General features: G+C 40.8%; 1 protein-coding gene across 11 annotated transcripts in view; it reads left to right on the top strand.

Annotated features, from left to right (window-relative positions):
• The window catches only part of LOC124214839 (cytospin-A), a 135,364-nt gene that overhangs the window by 59,223 nt on the left and 62,174 nt on the right, over window positions 1-13,967 (top strand). For 9 of the 11 annotated variants that reach the window (XM_046617524.2, XM_046617523.2, XM_046617522.2 and 6 more), the window contains one exon: window positions 9,187-9,296. In XM_046617524.2, coding sequence (XP_046473480.1) covers window positions 9,187-9,296 — 110 coding nt within the window. Of the gene's footprint in view, window positions 1-2,279; window positions 2,307-7,450; window positions 7,615-7,705; window positions 7,856-9,186; window positions 9,297-13,967 lie in introns of those variants that run through there. The other 2 variants (XM_046617526.2, XM_046617527.1) reach the window with 2 other exon arrangements.

The raw sequence follows: 13,967 nt of genomic DNA, 5'->3' as shown, positions 1-13,967 counted from the left end.
ATCGATGTAACGTGTGTATACATAGGTCGTATGTATGTCGCCGCGTCTTTGCTGCCCACTTTCATTCAGAAAAATCTGCAATCCGATACGTATATGTAACGTTCGCTAAGTAGGCAAGCCAGCGAACACCTTGCAACAATATTATATTATACTATACAGGTATACATGTGTGTAATACACTGAATTAGCCGCTACCTACTCACTCGCTCGTATATTACAATATACTTAAAGGCACTTTGCAATCCGAGTATCAAAATATTCTTGCTATCTTTCTCCTCCTTTTTTTTTTTTTCTTCCCTGTGTCTCGTTCTCCTGCATTCTGGACCGCTGATCGTAGTACAGTTACGTGTGTTTTTTAGCGCGTTAGGAATATTCTCTGATGGGTATAAAAAGATCCCGATAAAGTATGAAGAGGGACGGCGTGTCTGGTTAACGGTTATATAAAAAATTATGGTTAGAGTAGATGAATGTTGTTGTAAAATATCAAGAACGTGGCTTGTTACGCGAACAATATCTACGTTTAACATTCGCTCGTAACTGGATTGAAAATCTTACCTTATTGAAATTCATTCTCAATTATCTTAAATAAATTATGTATGATCTCAAAGTGTCGCTGCAGCGAAGAATGTAAAAAAAAAAATGTTATTTTTCCTTGTTGAACTCTTGATAATCTCATTTGCACATGTTTCAAAGATTCTTTATACCAAAAATGAACCGTGGAGTAAAATAACGTTGCAGACACATTTTATGATACTGCAGAACACTCGTGAAATTATGATCCAATTGTTTTCAAGAGTATCGGTTTCTTCTAAAACATGAGCCACGTCCTAGGCACACGAAAATTATTTTCACTAGATTCTTTGCAACGCAATTCGTATCTTATGATCGTCCAATTCCACGCAAAGGTATTTCCACGTCGTTGCCTCAGGCTCTCTGGTGCTAATGCGCGTAGGTATATCGGTTCGATAGATCTCCACATTGGTCTTTAGTTCTATACGATCCATTTGTCGATGGACAGCCCGAGGGTTGCCAACTGTAAACGACGTTTATTAAGAAACACACACGTACAATATCTGTATAATGCAGGGGGAGAGTCTGGGTAATGAGAAGATGGTCAGTGACGTTGGATGTTGCGATTTTGAGCAATGAAAATAAATGAATCAAATGTTGAAGAAAATAAAAGCATACTGACATCGAAATACAGCATAAAATTAGTTTAACTTGTAACTTAGATACGTAGGTATGTGTTCAGCGAAAAATGGTACTTGATAAAATCGATTACTGTAGGTTTTTGGGTCAAACTACAGAATCGGATGAATCGAATAGAAGTTAGGGTATGGTAGGGTACGTGCATAGGATACGTGAGCGGTTGATCCTGAGTTTCCTTGGAGTTTTCTATGATTGAACTTGGCTACTACGGTCAATTCCGATAGTAAGAAAGATACTCGAGTTCGAGAATACACTGCAATAAACCTCGGCGGTAAAAATTTTACATTTTATGATCCGCAATCCATTTGAAAAATATATTAAACAAATTGAATGTAGTTTTAAAAGGTTTAACACGTTACTCGCGCGAGAAAAACTTAGCACCATATAACGCAACACGTCTTTAGTCACAGAAATAACAGCGACGTTATTTGTCAAATAAGTACGAAGAATGGATTGTAGTCCAAGCAAACGGTTATACTTATCAAACATCATGTGTCTACTGTAAAAATTCGATGGAACCCTGTTTTCGTGTTCCAATCTTCAGTTACGGTAAAAAAAAAAAAAGAAAGAAAAGTCGTTTCTGCGCGAACAATAATTATTAAATCAGTTTTCGTGCAAGCAAAAGAGGATCATAACTAATGCGGTGTAATATTTTCGTTGAGAAAAATGTTTGAATCGGTAACCGAGGGGTCTTTTTCGTAACTCAGATATTCGTCAATTTCAAGTAACTCACCCCGGTTCGGAGGATGAGTAACAGCACCAAGAAAGAGACCAGCCCCCGTCTCTCATTGTCTCCGTTCCTTCTTCCTGCTTGAAGCAGGTACCTGCAAGACACGTTCCTAAGACGGCAACGCCCGACTTGAGTTGACCTCGTGATCAACGTACTAGTCGACAACCTAGACGCAATACTCTGTCGTCAGACCGGCGGCGCACCTGCCGAGCTGATCACGATCACCGAGCTACGACACGATCGAGTATAAGGCGCGAAGTCCGCGTGCACCATGCGTGCGATGGTTTATGGTTGGGTGGAGGAGGGACCAGGTTCGCCATGGCGTGCAAACTGACCCGGTGCAACGACGACGACGATGATAACCACGGTAACAACAGTGATAACAATGATAACGCGACGAGACGGCGAGATCCAGGACGACGACTGCCGCACCTCGACAAATTCTATGTCTCGGTGGTAGTTTTGACGTTCGTGCGATCGTGAATTAACCTCGAAGTTATCGAAACACCCGCACGCTAATCGCGAATCGCTGACAGGAATAAGCTTCTCGTGCAAAGCTTTTCAGAGTTACGTTTCAACGGGAATTGCGAATGGTTTTTTACTTCATGGCGGTGACGCAGACGTTTCTTTGAGTCATCGGTATTCGGGAAAATCCCATCAATTTCCATTAGAACTCGATCCGTGGCACGAGATAACGATCGGTATGTCGAAAGTGGGAATGAATTTCTGAACTGTCGTGAACTACGATTGTAAGACTGGAAGCTCCCGCGTGGGAACAGTAAATTAATTGTTTGCCATCGGTAAATATTTCAGTCTCACTTTAGTCGTGCCGGTTGATTTGCTAGTCCACAGTTTGAGGCGCAGGGATTGGATTTGTGATAGAGATCGAGACTGTGTAGAGATATTTGTATTCGACCGGTCGAGTATTATTGAGGTTCAACGAAATTAATCTTCATTAAACATTATCTTCCAGACGTCAGTTCTCGAGTGCTGCACCCCGCGACTCTGCACGCTTCTTACGTCTATAGTTGGCACCATTGGAATTTTAAATTCGATTTCTTATCCATGCGACAACGTTGTTTCTGTGCACAGAAGAAATCACGATCATGTTTCATCATACTCGAGCTAAATAATCATTCGCAGAACACTTTTTTCATAGCTGTACGCTTGTGCACCACAGAGTCCTGACGTATTATCATGTTTTTCAATCAAGTGCCCGTCGCGTGAATAATTGCCGACAGTTGATAATCCAGTAACTTTTTAGCAAAAAAAAAAAAAATAAAATAAACTGTCCCAAGTGCGGCAAATCCAGCCACTTCAGACACACGCGCGCGTAAAAGCTGACGCGATTTGCGCCAAAGAGATCGATACTCACAAATCTTGCAGCCGCGCAATCTGCACGAACAATTTGTTCCATCGTTTCGCGCTGTCGTCACGTGCTGAATTGATTTACCGTTGTTCATCGTCTTCCTTCACACGTGTCCGAAGTACGTAATACATTACATCCAAGAGTTGTTGTATATTAATAAGTCACTTTCTAATAAGGTCTGGGTTGTATCGAGCCTTGCTGACGTCACCGGCAGATACATATCACGCTGTATACATACTTGTTCGACCGTTTCGTAACTTGTATTACACCGCGTGTCACACAATTATTGTCCAACAAGGGAAGCGAAAGAAGGAAAGAAAAAAAAATTTACCGAGTTTGTTCTACTTCTGGCAAAGAAATTGACGAAATACGTTGTTATTTTGCTCAACTATGTATGCTGCACAAATATATCGTATCGTAGCCAGGCTTTGCCTCGAGGGCAGAATCGAACCGCGATCATCGCAAGTCTGCATCCGCACACACCTTGCCACGATCATTTATTCGCGCGCGGCGGAATGCGATCTTTGGAACAATGGGAATTGGAACGATTTTAAAATGCCTGAAATTCTTGGCCGTACACGGTCTTTATTCCTCGGAAAGTTCGTTAAGGATAAAATTCACGTACGTGTACACAGTGCAGCTGTTACAAGTTTGTGGTAACTAGCTGCTGTACACACGCGTGTAAAGTGCGTGTATCTTTGGCTGGTCAGAATATTGCCACGAGAAAACCCTCGTGGTACTTGGTACGGTAAAACGGGCGCTTTGTCGGAATTTTAAATCTCAACTTGGGTGACGCTTGTGTCACGCTATTTTTGGTTCTTATGTTGGGACGTGACTAGCATCGAGTCCAGTTAAGCCACAAGTTTTTACCTTTTTCGAACGTAATTTCTTTCCAACGCGAAAGTAGTGTGCGATCGTGGCAGTTTGTTTTTGCATAACTTTTGGAGTAACTAGGAAACCTGGAGTAGCGAAGAAAGTTCTCTTTTCTCTCGTCCATCTCCGAAAAGTTCAGATTTCGGTCGAAGGATTTAATATTTTATGTCGAGTTATCGATGTACTGGAATTAGAAAGAAGAAGATTGAATAATTCAACGTTTAGCACGAGCGCGGGAACGTATTTGGATATTATCTTGAGATTCATTCAAAAACTGAGTTGAGGGTACTTTGTGTTACGTACGTAAATCAAGTCAACGTTGAGAAATAGCCAAAAAAGAAGCCGCGTGTGTTTATGATTTATTAATTTTTATCTTTTTCAAATGCAAAATCCTGAAATTTTCTCGAATTATTGACAAGCATTCAACCTCGTTACATCGCAGGTTTGAAATTACGTGTATCTGACCGAACAACGTCATACCGCAGTCAAGTAATCCGTCAACCATGCCGTAAGTAGGTCATAATATGCTTTTTAGACGTATAAAAAAAGATCCGATGGCGGTTCAGATAAAGAGAGTTAAATTAAATAAATCTAGATCTTGTACGCGTCTCATTGAAACGCTTGCAATAAGATGTGTTCTCGCTTCGCAGTGGAATTTGCAGCATCGGTTGCGCGCAGATTCATAGTCCAATTCTGATCCGATTTATCATCATGTATAGAATCTCTCAGATTCTCGGTTGTCAATACCGTAGATAGATACAAGTATACTAGTACGTGTTCTTCACTTAACCCACAAATTAACGATACGAACATCTTATGTTATACTTGAAAATAGGACGAATCAGATTTAAATATCCTAAAACATCTTGCAGATGTAAGGAAGTTTTATGATTTCCGTTCGTTGTTCAACTCAAAAGTAGTTATTTCGGGAATGATAGTACGAATGCTCCCGTCGATATTCATTCGCCGTTCGAGATGTAAAAAAAAAAACAAAAACAGACGCCCAATTGCATCGGGGATATTGTAATCCTAGTTAACACTCGGATCGCAGCGGACAGACTGTATTACAGTAGTGAAGCGGCCTTCCTAACAGAATAGTCGGTGAAGTATTTCCCGTTATAAGAGCCATGCGCAGATTTTGAATGGATAGGAATTCACTCGTCACACCTGCAGGCGTCCCAACCATAATGGCCGTAACACATAACACGCTGTAACAACCGGTGATGAACAACCCATGAGAGAGAAACTCCCCCTGACCTCCGACTCGACTCGACTCGGGTGATTTTCAATTTTGCCCACCATTCCCCGATATGTGATCGGTAGTAGCTCGCGAAAGTGCACCAGCACCAGCATCGCCAGCTCTGTCGTAATATCAGATCTCGAAGGTGCGGCTGCTCCTGTGTGCGTGGGCATTTAACACGAGTACGCAATTCCGCGTCCGCACGTCCCCGGAGTCGATGCGCGTGAGAGAAAGATCGAGGGTTCGGGTAGCGACGGCTTACCGATATAGGAAAGGTGCACGTACGAATCCCCGTCCCGCTCCACGTCATCGTCTCTTCTCCCTGTGCGCATTCGCCTCTGTAACGTAGAGGTAATAGCCCCGAGTTCGTCGAACTCGACGAAAGGTTTCGTTCGCATATGTGTACCTACCTGTTGTACATACGCGTGTAATGCTTATGCCTTTGCACCGTATGTGCCGTCCCTGTGTGCATTGGGTGGTGCCGCACTTTTTCGAGGATCGCTGCAGGTCCTTCGCTCTTGCTAAATAAAGACTCGTACGTGTACGCACTAACGCACCACCGTGCGTATCCTCTTCCTGTAATGCAGGTATATCTAACCACCGACCGACCGACTTCCCTGCATGGATATTTTCGCCTGCATTCACTTCGGATACTTTTCTCTGTGTACGTGGGCTTCGACTGAGAGTGACTTTGCTTGGACCTCGTTTCGGAACAAACTTACATCGATATCTACTCGGATCGCGTGCGGATCGCATAGGGTTTTCTTACCTGATATCCACCGACAATGAGTATACGTACTCTAGACTTGTGTTATCTGCATTTGAACACGATCTGTGTGGGAAAAAAGGTCGCGCAGAGCTTTCGGTATTTCGATATTTTCAAATCGGATCACCGTGTCTCGATGCAAGCAACCGTTCAACGTATGAAAATCACCACCGTTCGTATCTACCTTAATTTGTTTTTTTTTTTCTTATAGGCAAATTTATCGGTAAATATCACACTTTGGTGAATTTCTTGCATGCAGATTTGTTATAAGTAGGTGAGAGATTTCCGCTGAATATTTAGACGCAAGTTCTACCAAACTTTTGGGAAAGGGAATTATTCGAAACAGTCGTTAGGAAAACACTGTTATAGCTTTCGAAGCAACGCGCGTACCTATAATGGATTATGCGGAGTGTAAAGAAAGGAATAAACGTGTCAGGCCCTGCATCGTTTACTCCGTAAGAAAAACGGCGTAACAAGCTTCGTATCAGCTTCTCCGACACAGTTATCGCTTATAGATAACAAACTTTATCCGAGTTTTCCTCTTATCTCTGGTGGAGTCTTCGGTCGCGATTCCGTCAGTTCGGTATTCAGGCTGCTCGGCGGTGTGGAAATAAATTTGTTCCTTTCTGAAAATAGAGTCGAAATAACAAGTGTAGGTGTGAGTGTTCGACTAATGTAATTGCAGAGCCTTTCAACGCGAATCAACATTTGATATTCTCGTTCGCTATTTTTGATTTTTGCCTGGATTATTTTGTCTACATATTAAATGCAGTGTGCAGTAACCATTCCTTCGATCCATCTTTCGCGGGGATATCATTTTTATCCTGTATAGGAACACACCGGTTATGTATTAAAAATAACGGGTTCACGCAGGAAAGTAGAATTTGAAACGTCACCGAACCTTAATCAATATTTCGTTTTCCAAATTCATCTGCCAAACAACCTCGCATAATTAATAATAAACCAACGTTTGTATCTCACAGCTTATTAACTTGCATGGTTCAAAAGTATAACATCATATCGGTTCAGTTTGACAATGACATGTTAGTAACTGTACCGATAGAGGAAAGATGGATGGAGGGATGGATGGATGTTTGAGTAAAGAGAGTTACTCCATTTTATAACGGGTGGGAGAATCGTTAATAGTGAATTGTCTATCAGCATGATGACACATTCAACTAACACGCGGTAACCTCGTTATCAGATAAATTTTTACAGTTATTAAAAATTGGCCTTCGAACCAAGATAATCGTTGTTTTGGTAACATCGTTTAACTCTTCAACCTTCAAATGGGTGGGGCTCACATTAATTATAAACTTTAATGTTGAAGAGTTATACGAACGATTGTCTCAAGGTGACTAACGGTTATTCAGGCACTTTCCGCGTATAAAGAAACTGGCCAGCACGCCTAGTAACGTGCACCAATTGTAAGTGACTTAACGATGATGGGTCACTTTTGAATGTACCGACCAGAAAAATGTTGAGTCTAGATTGACAATGTGAATATAAATCTTGCAGCTGTTCGGAATATTTCCATTGGTTTTTACCGTACCGAGTAAAACTGATTGGGCATGCGAGTGTAGAGATCGGCCACTGCGCGCTGATTCGGCGAACGCAGATATTATAATGCTGCAACAGATGTGGGAGGCACTTTCAAGAAGAAAATCGGTAATCATTTGTCGCATTAACCTTTCACGTACAGTTGTCATGAATTTTATTTCATTTCGCTTTATAACAGCTTCCGATGATTGGATCGTTGGATGTGGGTCAAGTTATCAAACGATGACTTAATCCGGCTTTTTGTACAGCTACTCGGGCTTGAATATTATTATGTGTACCGTGTGTAATACATACATTGTCTGTAACCGTGAAATGTATGATTATTATACGCGGAATACACTTACTAACTTTAATGTAACAAGTAGTAGTAACCCGTAGACTGTCGAGGGTTACCTTTTCTCCAAATATTCAGAACTCGTGATTAACGAAATTTGTGAAAATACACGTAATTCTTATTTTCCTTATTTGAAAATGGAAACGAAATTTGTAGGTAGCCAGTACTGCTGTTATACCTACAGATCATCGACGGTAGAACCGCATCGTCGTACGTTTGCAATACATATATTACCGAAGGAAATTATATGACCTAATGAGATACGGATAATGGCATGCTTCAACGGCAAGTCAAAGGTTATTACACGCGGACGGTTGAGGCTGCGAGCAAACTTCGACGGTTCTAATTGGTGCAATTGCATTAGTAATCAGTCTGATTGTGAAGCTGAGCTTCGTGTTACCGCTGCAGTATACTGCGGCATTTGTGCAACGCAATTATTATCCTTTCGATAATAAACTATTGCTTTATCTGTGCAACCATACGTAAGGTATCTTGTACTTTCGCCCATTGTTTCAGAATATCGCAATACCTGTAACGAGAAATCTTTTATTTGTTCATACCGCGTGTTATGCAGAGTAGGTAAAATCCCATTCCAGATGCATGCCAAATGTCAAAGGTCGCACGATTTTAATCTCAACTTATAGGTCGAAACTTTTATCGATAGTAAATCGAAGAAAAGTATATTCGCGTTGTAAATTCTCATTTAACACACTCACTTGCATAGAAGTGTTTACTCCGTATTTTCTTTGTCCGGCTCTGAGTTGAAGGCAGAAATGATAATTATTGAAAGACGAGAGGAACGCACGCGATGCGAAACTGTTTAAATCGAATGAGCCTGCAACGTTGAGAAGTAAAACATTGTATGTAACAACAGGTTTTCGGCTGCGATATTGATAGTCATACATCACTCGGGATAGGTATGTAATACGCTCCGCAATTGTGCTGGGCGAGCTATTGCGCAGTATATTGCAAACCGTAAAACTGGCACCTCATAAATTAATCCGACGTTTGGCTGCTTCACCTCGCAGCTATAATTATGTAACCCTGTTCTCTCCGATCCTCGGTTTATACACGGTCTTTTTAACCTGTCAATTTTTTGTTTCAGCCACGAAACGACATGTCGGGGGTCCCAGGGGCTCAGGGGCTTCCTAAACGGGGGGTCAAATCGTCCTCTGTAACGAAAGGAACTACAACCTCAGCTAATTCTCGACCTCCGTAAGTTTTCCATCCTCTTAAACAAGCTAATTGAATAAATTGCGATTGCGGTAAAAAGCTGAAAGAAAATCAACATCTTTAATGATTGGGAAAAGTACAGATTTCGTGTCGCGGTATGATTTTTAAATCTGTGCTTCGAACGAAGATCCAGACTTTCTGTGCGACTCAGATCAGTTTACGGATCGTCAGCAAGATTAATAACGATAGTTGTGCCGAATGAATAAGAAGTGCGTATGAACTCGAATATTTTACCAGAGCTGATAACAAACGATGATTTGAGGTAGAATGATCTTCCGCATCAGGTATACTGTTATCGACTAGACAGTTAAAGAGTACAGACATATTGGTCGGTATTCGGAATTCAATTTTATCTAAACTTCCACGCGTGGGAACTTAATCCACTTCTATAATTGGTCAGATAGATACATTGAAAGGCTGGATGCAGTTCCCACGCGTTCCGCGTTGACGTGAAATTGTGTTGTAAGTACGGACCTGTGGATTTAAATCCCATTTTAACGTGCATGTAATGTTTGTGAGAAAACACACTTACGAATCGGTCCTGCTTTTGTAAAAGATACTTTTGTTAACGAAAAAAAGATGCGACACGGTTTAGTCGACTGTACCCGTGTACATTGTACGTATCTTTCTTTCCATTAAGACCCTCATTTTATAAATAATTGCAGTATTCATCACCGTCACAAGAATCGTTTAATATTGTACAGAAAAAATATGAATGACACATCAAATTATGTAACAATCAATGTGAAACATTGAACCGTTCGCCGATCATGTGTTGTCCAGAATTTGGCAGGAAATTCGTAATTACGGTGGTTCGGGAAGTTGATCGAAGTAGCGACTTGACGGCACAACAGATACGGTTGATTATTTGATGAAATCACTGCACCGAGTTCGAGTGAGGAGACTATATGTAACTTTCGTATCTTTTCTACCTTTTCTTACCTTTCTTTACACCTTTTGTCCACGTCTACTCGAGTGTGGCGATGTCGGTTTCATCGGATAAAAGCAATACGAAAAATTGGGGGAAAAAATCAACACAAACGAACAAATGGCAAAGTGGTATAAGTCACAAACACGACGGCGGAGTGCGTGCGCCGTAGGCGGGGACGAATTACGTTATAAAATATGTGAGAGAGGAGAGTGTGAGCGGAGTGTGCGCGCGCGTATGTACGCGAAACATTCGCTCACTCACCGAATGCGCCTTCGAGCCGACAAAGCCAAATTGTGTAAAGTTAATCGGGGTATATAGCCTCGTAGCCTGAAGCGAAAAAGAGGCCAGAGTCTGAGAGGCTGAGAGGCACGTCAGTAGGTCGATCGTGTGGTGGAGACCAAGTGACAAATGGTGAGTATTAAGTGGTAAGTAAGAGGTGATAAATTTCAAATCGAAGATACCATAACGTCTCCTAGTCAGTTTCATGTTTCATCGCGCTTGTTCTCTGAGGTTTGGCTCTTTCTTCGCATTCTTACAGGTATCCGAATTGACCGTAGGTCAGTTAACCCCTAACGACGGAGTATTTGATATCATCCGTGACCAAAGTCTGCCGACTTAATATTTATGATCGTAATCACGGTTGAATTTTGTTCAATGCTACCCGTGTTCGACAGATGTTTTACAGACTCTATTCCATGTACTTCGGTAAGTTAGCATACAATCCGTGGAAGACAAGTTCGGACTAAATACTTATGGTTGAACATGCGATGAATTTTATTGTTTACAAAATTATTGGGTAGTAATGGGTGATCGACTCGGTATTGTAACGCGTGATATGTCGTTTGAAACGTAAAAACCATGCAAGCAAAGAATACGGTCTAGACAAGAGAAATATGAAACAAGAGTAGGTCATAAATCGTTACGGTTTATAAAACGTGTGTAACAAATGAAAGGATTATAAATTATTTATAAGCGCTTGGTATAGCCACAACTAGTATAATATATTTCACAATTTGAACTAAGATTTCATTAGTCTCTAATTACGCGTTGTAGTTGGTTAAATTAATCACAAGTTATTGTAAAATTTTGTCTTTATCAGGATCCAATCCGATTTCATTTCTGTGTAGAGGAACGTATCTGATCTGCTCCTTCGAGTCGAATTACGCCGTGCAGACTCCATTCGTAATTTATCCCCACTCGTTAAAGTTGACTTCTACCGATCCCCCCATGCACTAAAACTTTGGTAGAAGACACGCGGTGCGCTGGTAGAAGAATGTAAGTATAGGGTTCGTCCTCGATCGTGAGATACTGCGATAAGAAGTCACGGTTGAGTGTGGAGGAAGGAACGTCAAGTCGGTTCGTTGATTACGGGTAATCTCTTTTAAATTTGATTGAAACCAATGTCAAGGCTACTACCCTCGGTCGAATCAGTTAATTCATATTGCTCCTGGTTATATACGTGAATAAATATGCCGTCAAGTAGCTACAGTGGCTTGCGGTGTACGAGTCCACTGGATCATGCTCTGGTTCTTGGACATTGGGAGTCACAGGTCACGGTGAAATTCTGATTCATTGTTTTAAGTATTTATAGCGTGAATGGAATTTTATTGCCACATGCTAATTTATTAGCCTATCAACGCTCTGTAATAATTGATTTTAAAGGCAAAGATTCATCTGTAATGGAACAAGATTGAAAATAGGACGTAAGTAATTCGATGAGACTTTTGCTTCGGAATCAAATTGATGCATCATTTGATTTACGGTGATATGGAAATATTACTTTTAACGTACAGCTGAATCAAAATTTTAACGTAATGGAAATACCCGAGGACTGTTTGAAAAAAACGCGTTTTCCATTAACAACCCGAAGAAGTGAAGTTTGTACAAAGTGTACGTTCGCTGGGTATTTTTTTCGTTCTTCGTAGCAATTCTACAAAATTATTTTTTCACACATGTGTCTCAAACTCGAGTGCGAATTGCTCAACAATTGTATTCTACAACGCAACGTAAAGTTCTTAATATCAAAAGTGTGTCCAAACGGTACAAAATGCTTTGCGTACAAGACGGAATCATTCTCACCCGTAACATTTACAGGAACAGGACGGCATTATTCTTGCATAATGGGTTGGTGCACAAAAGTTTGATACGTCGTAGGCAGCGGACAAGCAAACTAGCGAGGACATATCGCATTGTAGTTGGTATCTACAAAGCGATTCTTTTGAACACATGAACAATCGACGCTCCCAAGAATGGTTTTTTTTTTCCTTTTTCTTTTTGCTCGATCTCAGATGTTATAATGAGCTTTCTAATAATAAGACTCGCCTTCAACGAAAGTGGGTCTATCGTTTCTTGTTGTTCCCCGTCCTGTTTCACGCACGTGCGTATTACGGGTATACGGGAATACACGTGATATGCTTATACACTATTTAGATAGGTATCTTGTGCACCAGTAACCACGAATTTGCGTCAGACCTTTGTTGCTCGAAGCCAACTATGTTGTACCGATTATAACGGGCTAATCGCGATTGTTTGATGTCTGTTCGTATAATATGTGCTTGCTTCGCCTTCACGCAAATAGATATAAGTTTCGTAAAACAGTGTTCGGTGTCGGCTGCAGAATGGTTCATTGTCCGAGGCAATATACATGTATGCAAGTGGGCAAATCTCGCCTTAGGCGGGAACGTTAAGGTATGCTAGATACCTACTTGGGTCTTTTATTCCAAGAAAACACAAAGGAATTTTGTGAAAGATAGATGTCTGAAAAATTGCCCTCGCTTCCTCCCACATATACAGGGTGGGCCAAGAAAAATTGGGCCAATTTAAAAGGTGTATAAAATCTGATCGCGTTAACCGATTTTCAATTACTTTTTTCCATTCGAATTAGAAGAATAAACCTCTCGTTTCGCATTTCAAAGATGCGGAAAATCTTTGTTCCTTGCCGAGATACATGCTGTTGAAAAACTGGTTTTGAAAAAGTAGCTGGAGAGATAAAAGAAATTAATATTAACCTTCAACCCTGAAAAGTTTCTTCGCTACCCTTATCCCAGAAACCTGGTTCATTTTTGTACGGCTCGTTTTTCACTAACTTAATCTATTATAAAAAATGTACAATAATTTATATATCAACTTCGAATCTCATATACAATCCGATGAAAAAATTTTTTTTCCAATTCTACCATGAAAAATCGTATATTTACGGTACCGATACACTACACGTTTTATTATTCTCGTTAGAATAATCAATCTTTATTCAGGGAATAGATAAAAATGGAACATTTATATAAAGTATTATAACCGGACTTAGGGAAAAAGGATAGTAAAATGAATATAATTTAACGCAAAATTTTTTTTTCATTACATAATTTATTTTATAGCAGATATTAGCGAATATGTGACACGTATGGAGTTACCCTCTGAAAACACGAAAACACAAAACTCGGCCCCAAAACAAGTTTGTACAACACTAGATACGTTAAAGCCTGCCGCAAAAGGTCGCCTATTCCCTGAAACCTGGGTTAATTTTGCCCGTGCGTAACTTGCACTGCTCGGCATTCGAGTTCGAACTGACACAGGTAAGCGACCTTCCACATGGCGTTCCGACCCACTCCCATAAACTTTTTTTTAGACCGGGGGTGACTATGGGGTGGTGAATATTTCTGAACTTATTCGAACAATTCAAATCGGCTCGAACAAAAATGACCCAGGTTTCAGGGTTAAGGATT

Source organism: Neodiprion pinetum, chromosome 3 (assembly GCF_021155775.2).
Source record: "Neodiprion pinetum isolate iyNeoPine1 chromosome 3, iyNeoPine1.2, whole genome shotgun sequence".
Classification (NCBI taxonomy): domain Eukaryota; kingdom Metazoa; phylum Arthropoda; class Insecta; order Hymenoptera; family Diprionidae; genus Neodiprion; species Neodiprion pinetum.
Note: the sequence above shows the minus strand (reverse complement) of the source record. Positions and strands in the feature narration are given on the sequence as shown.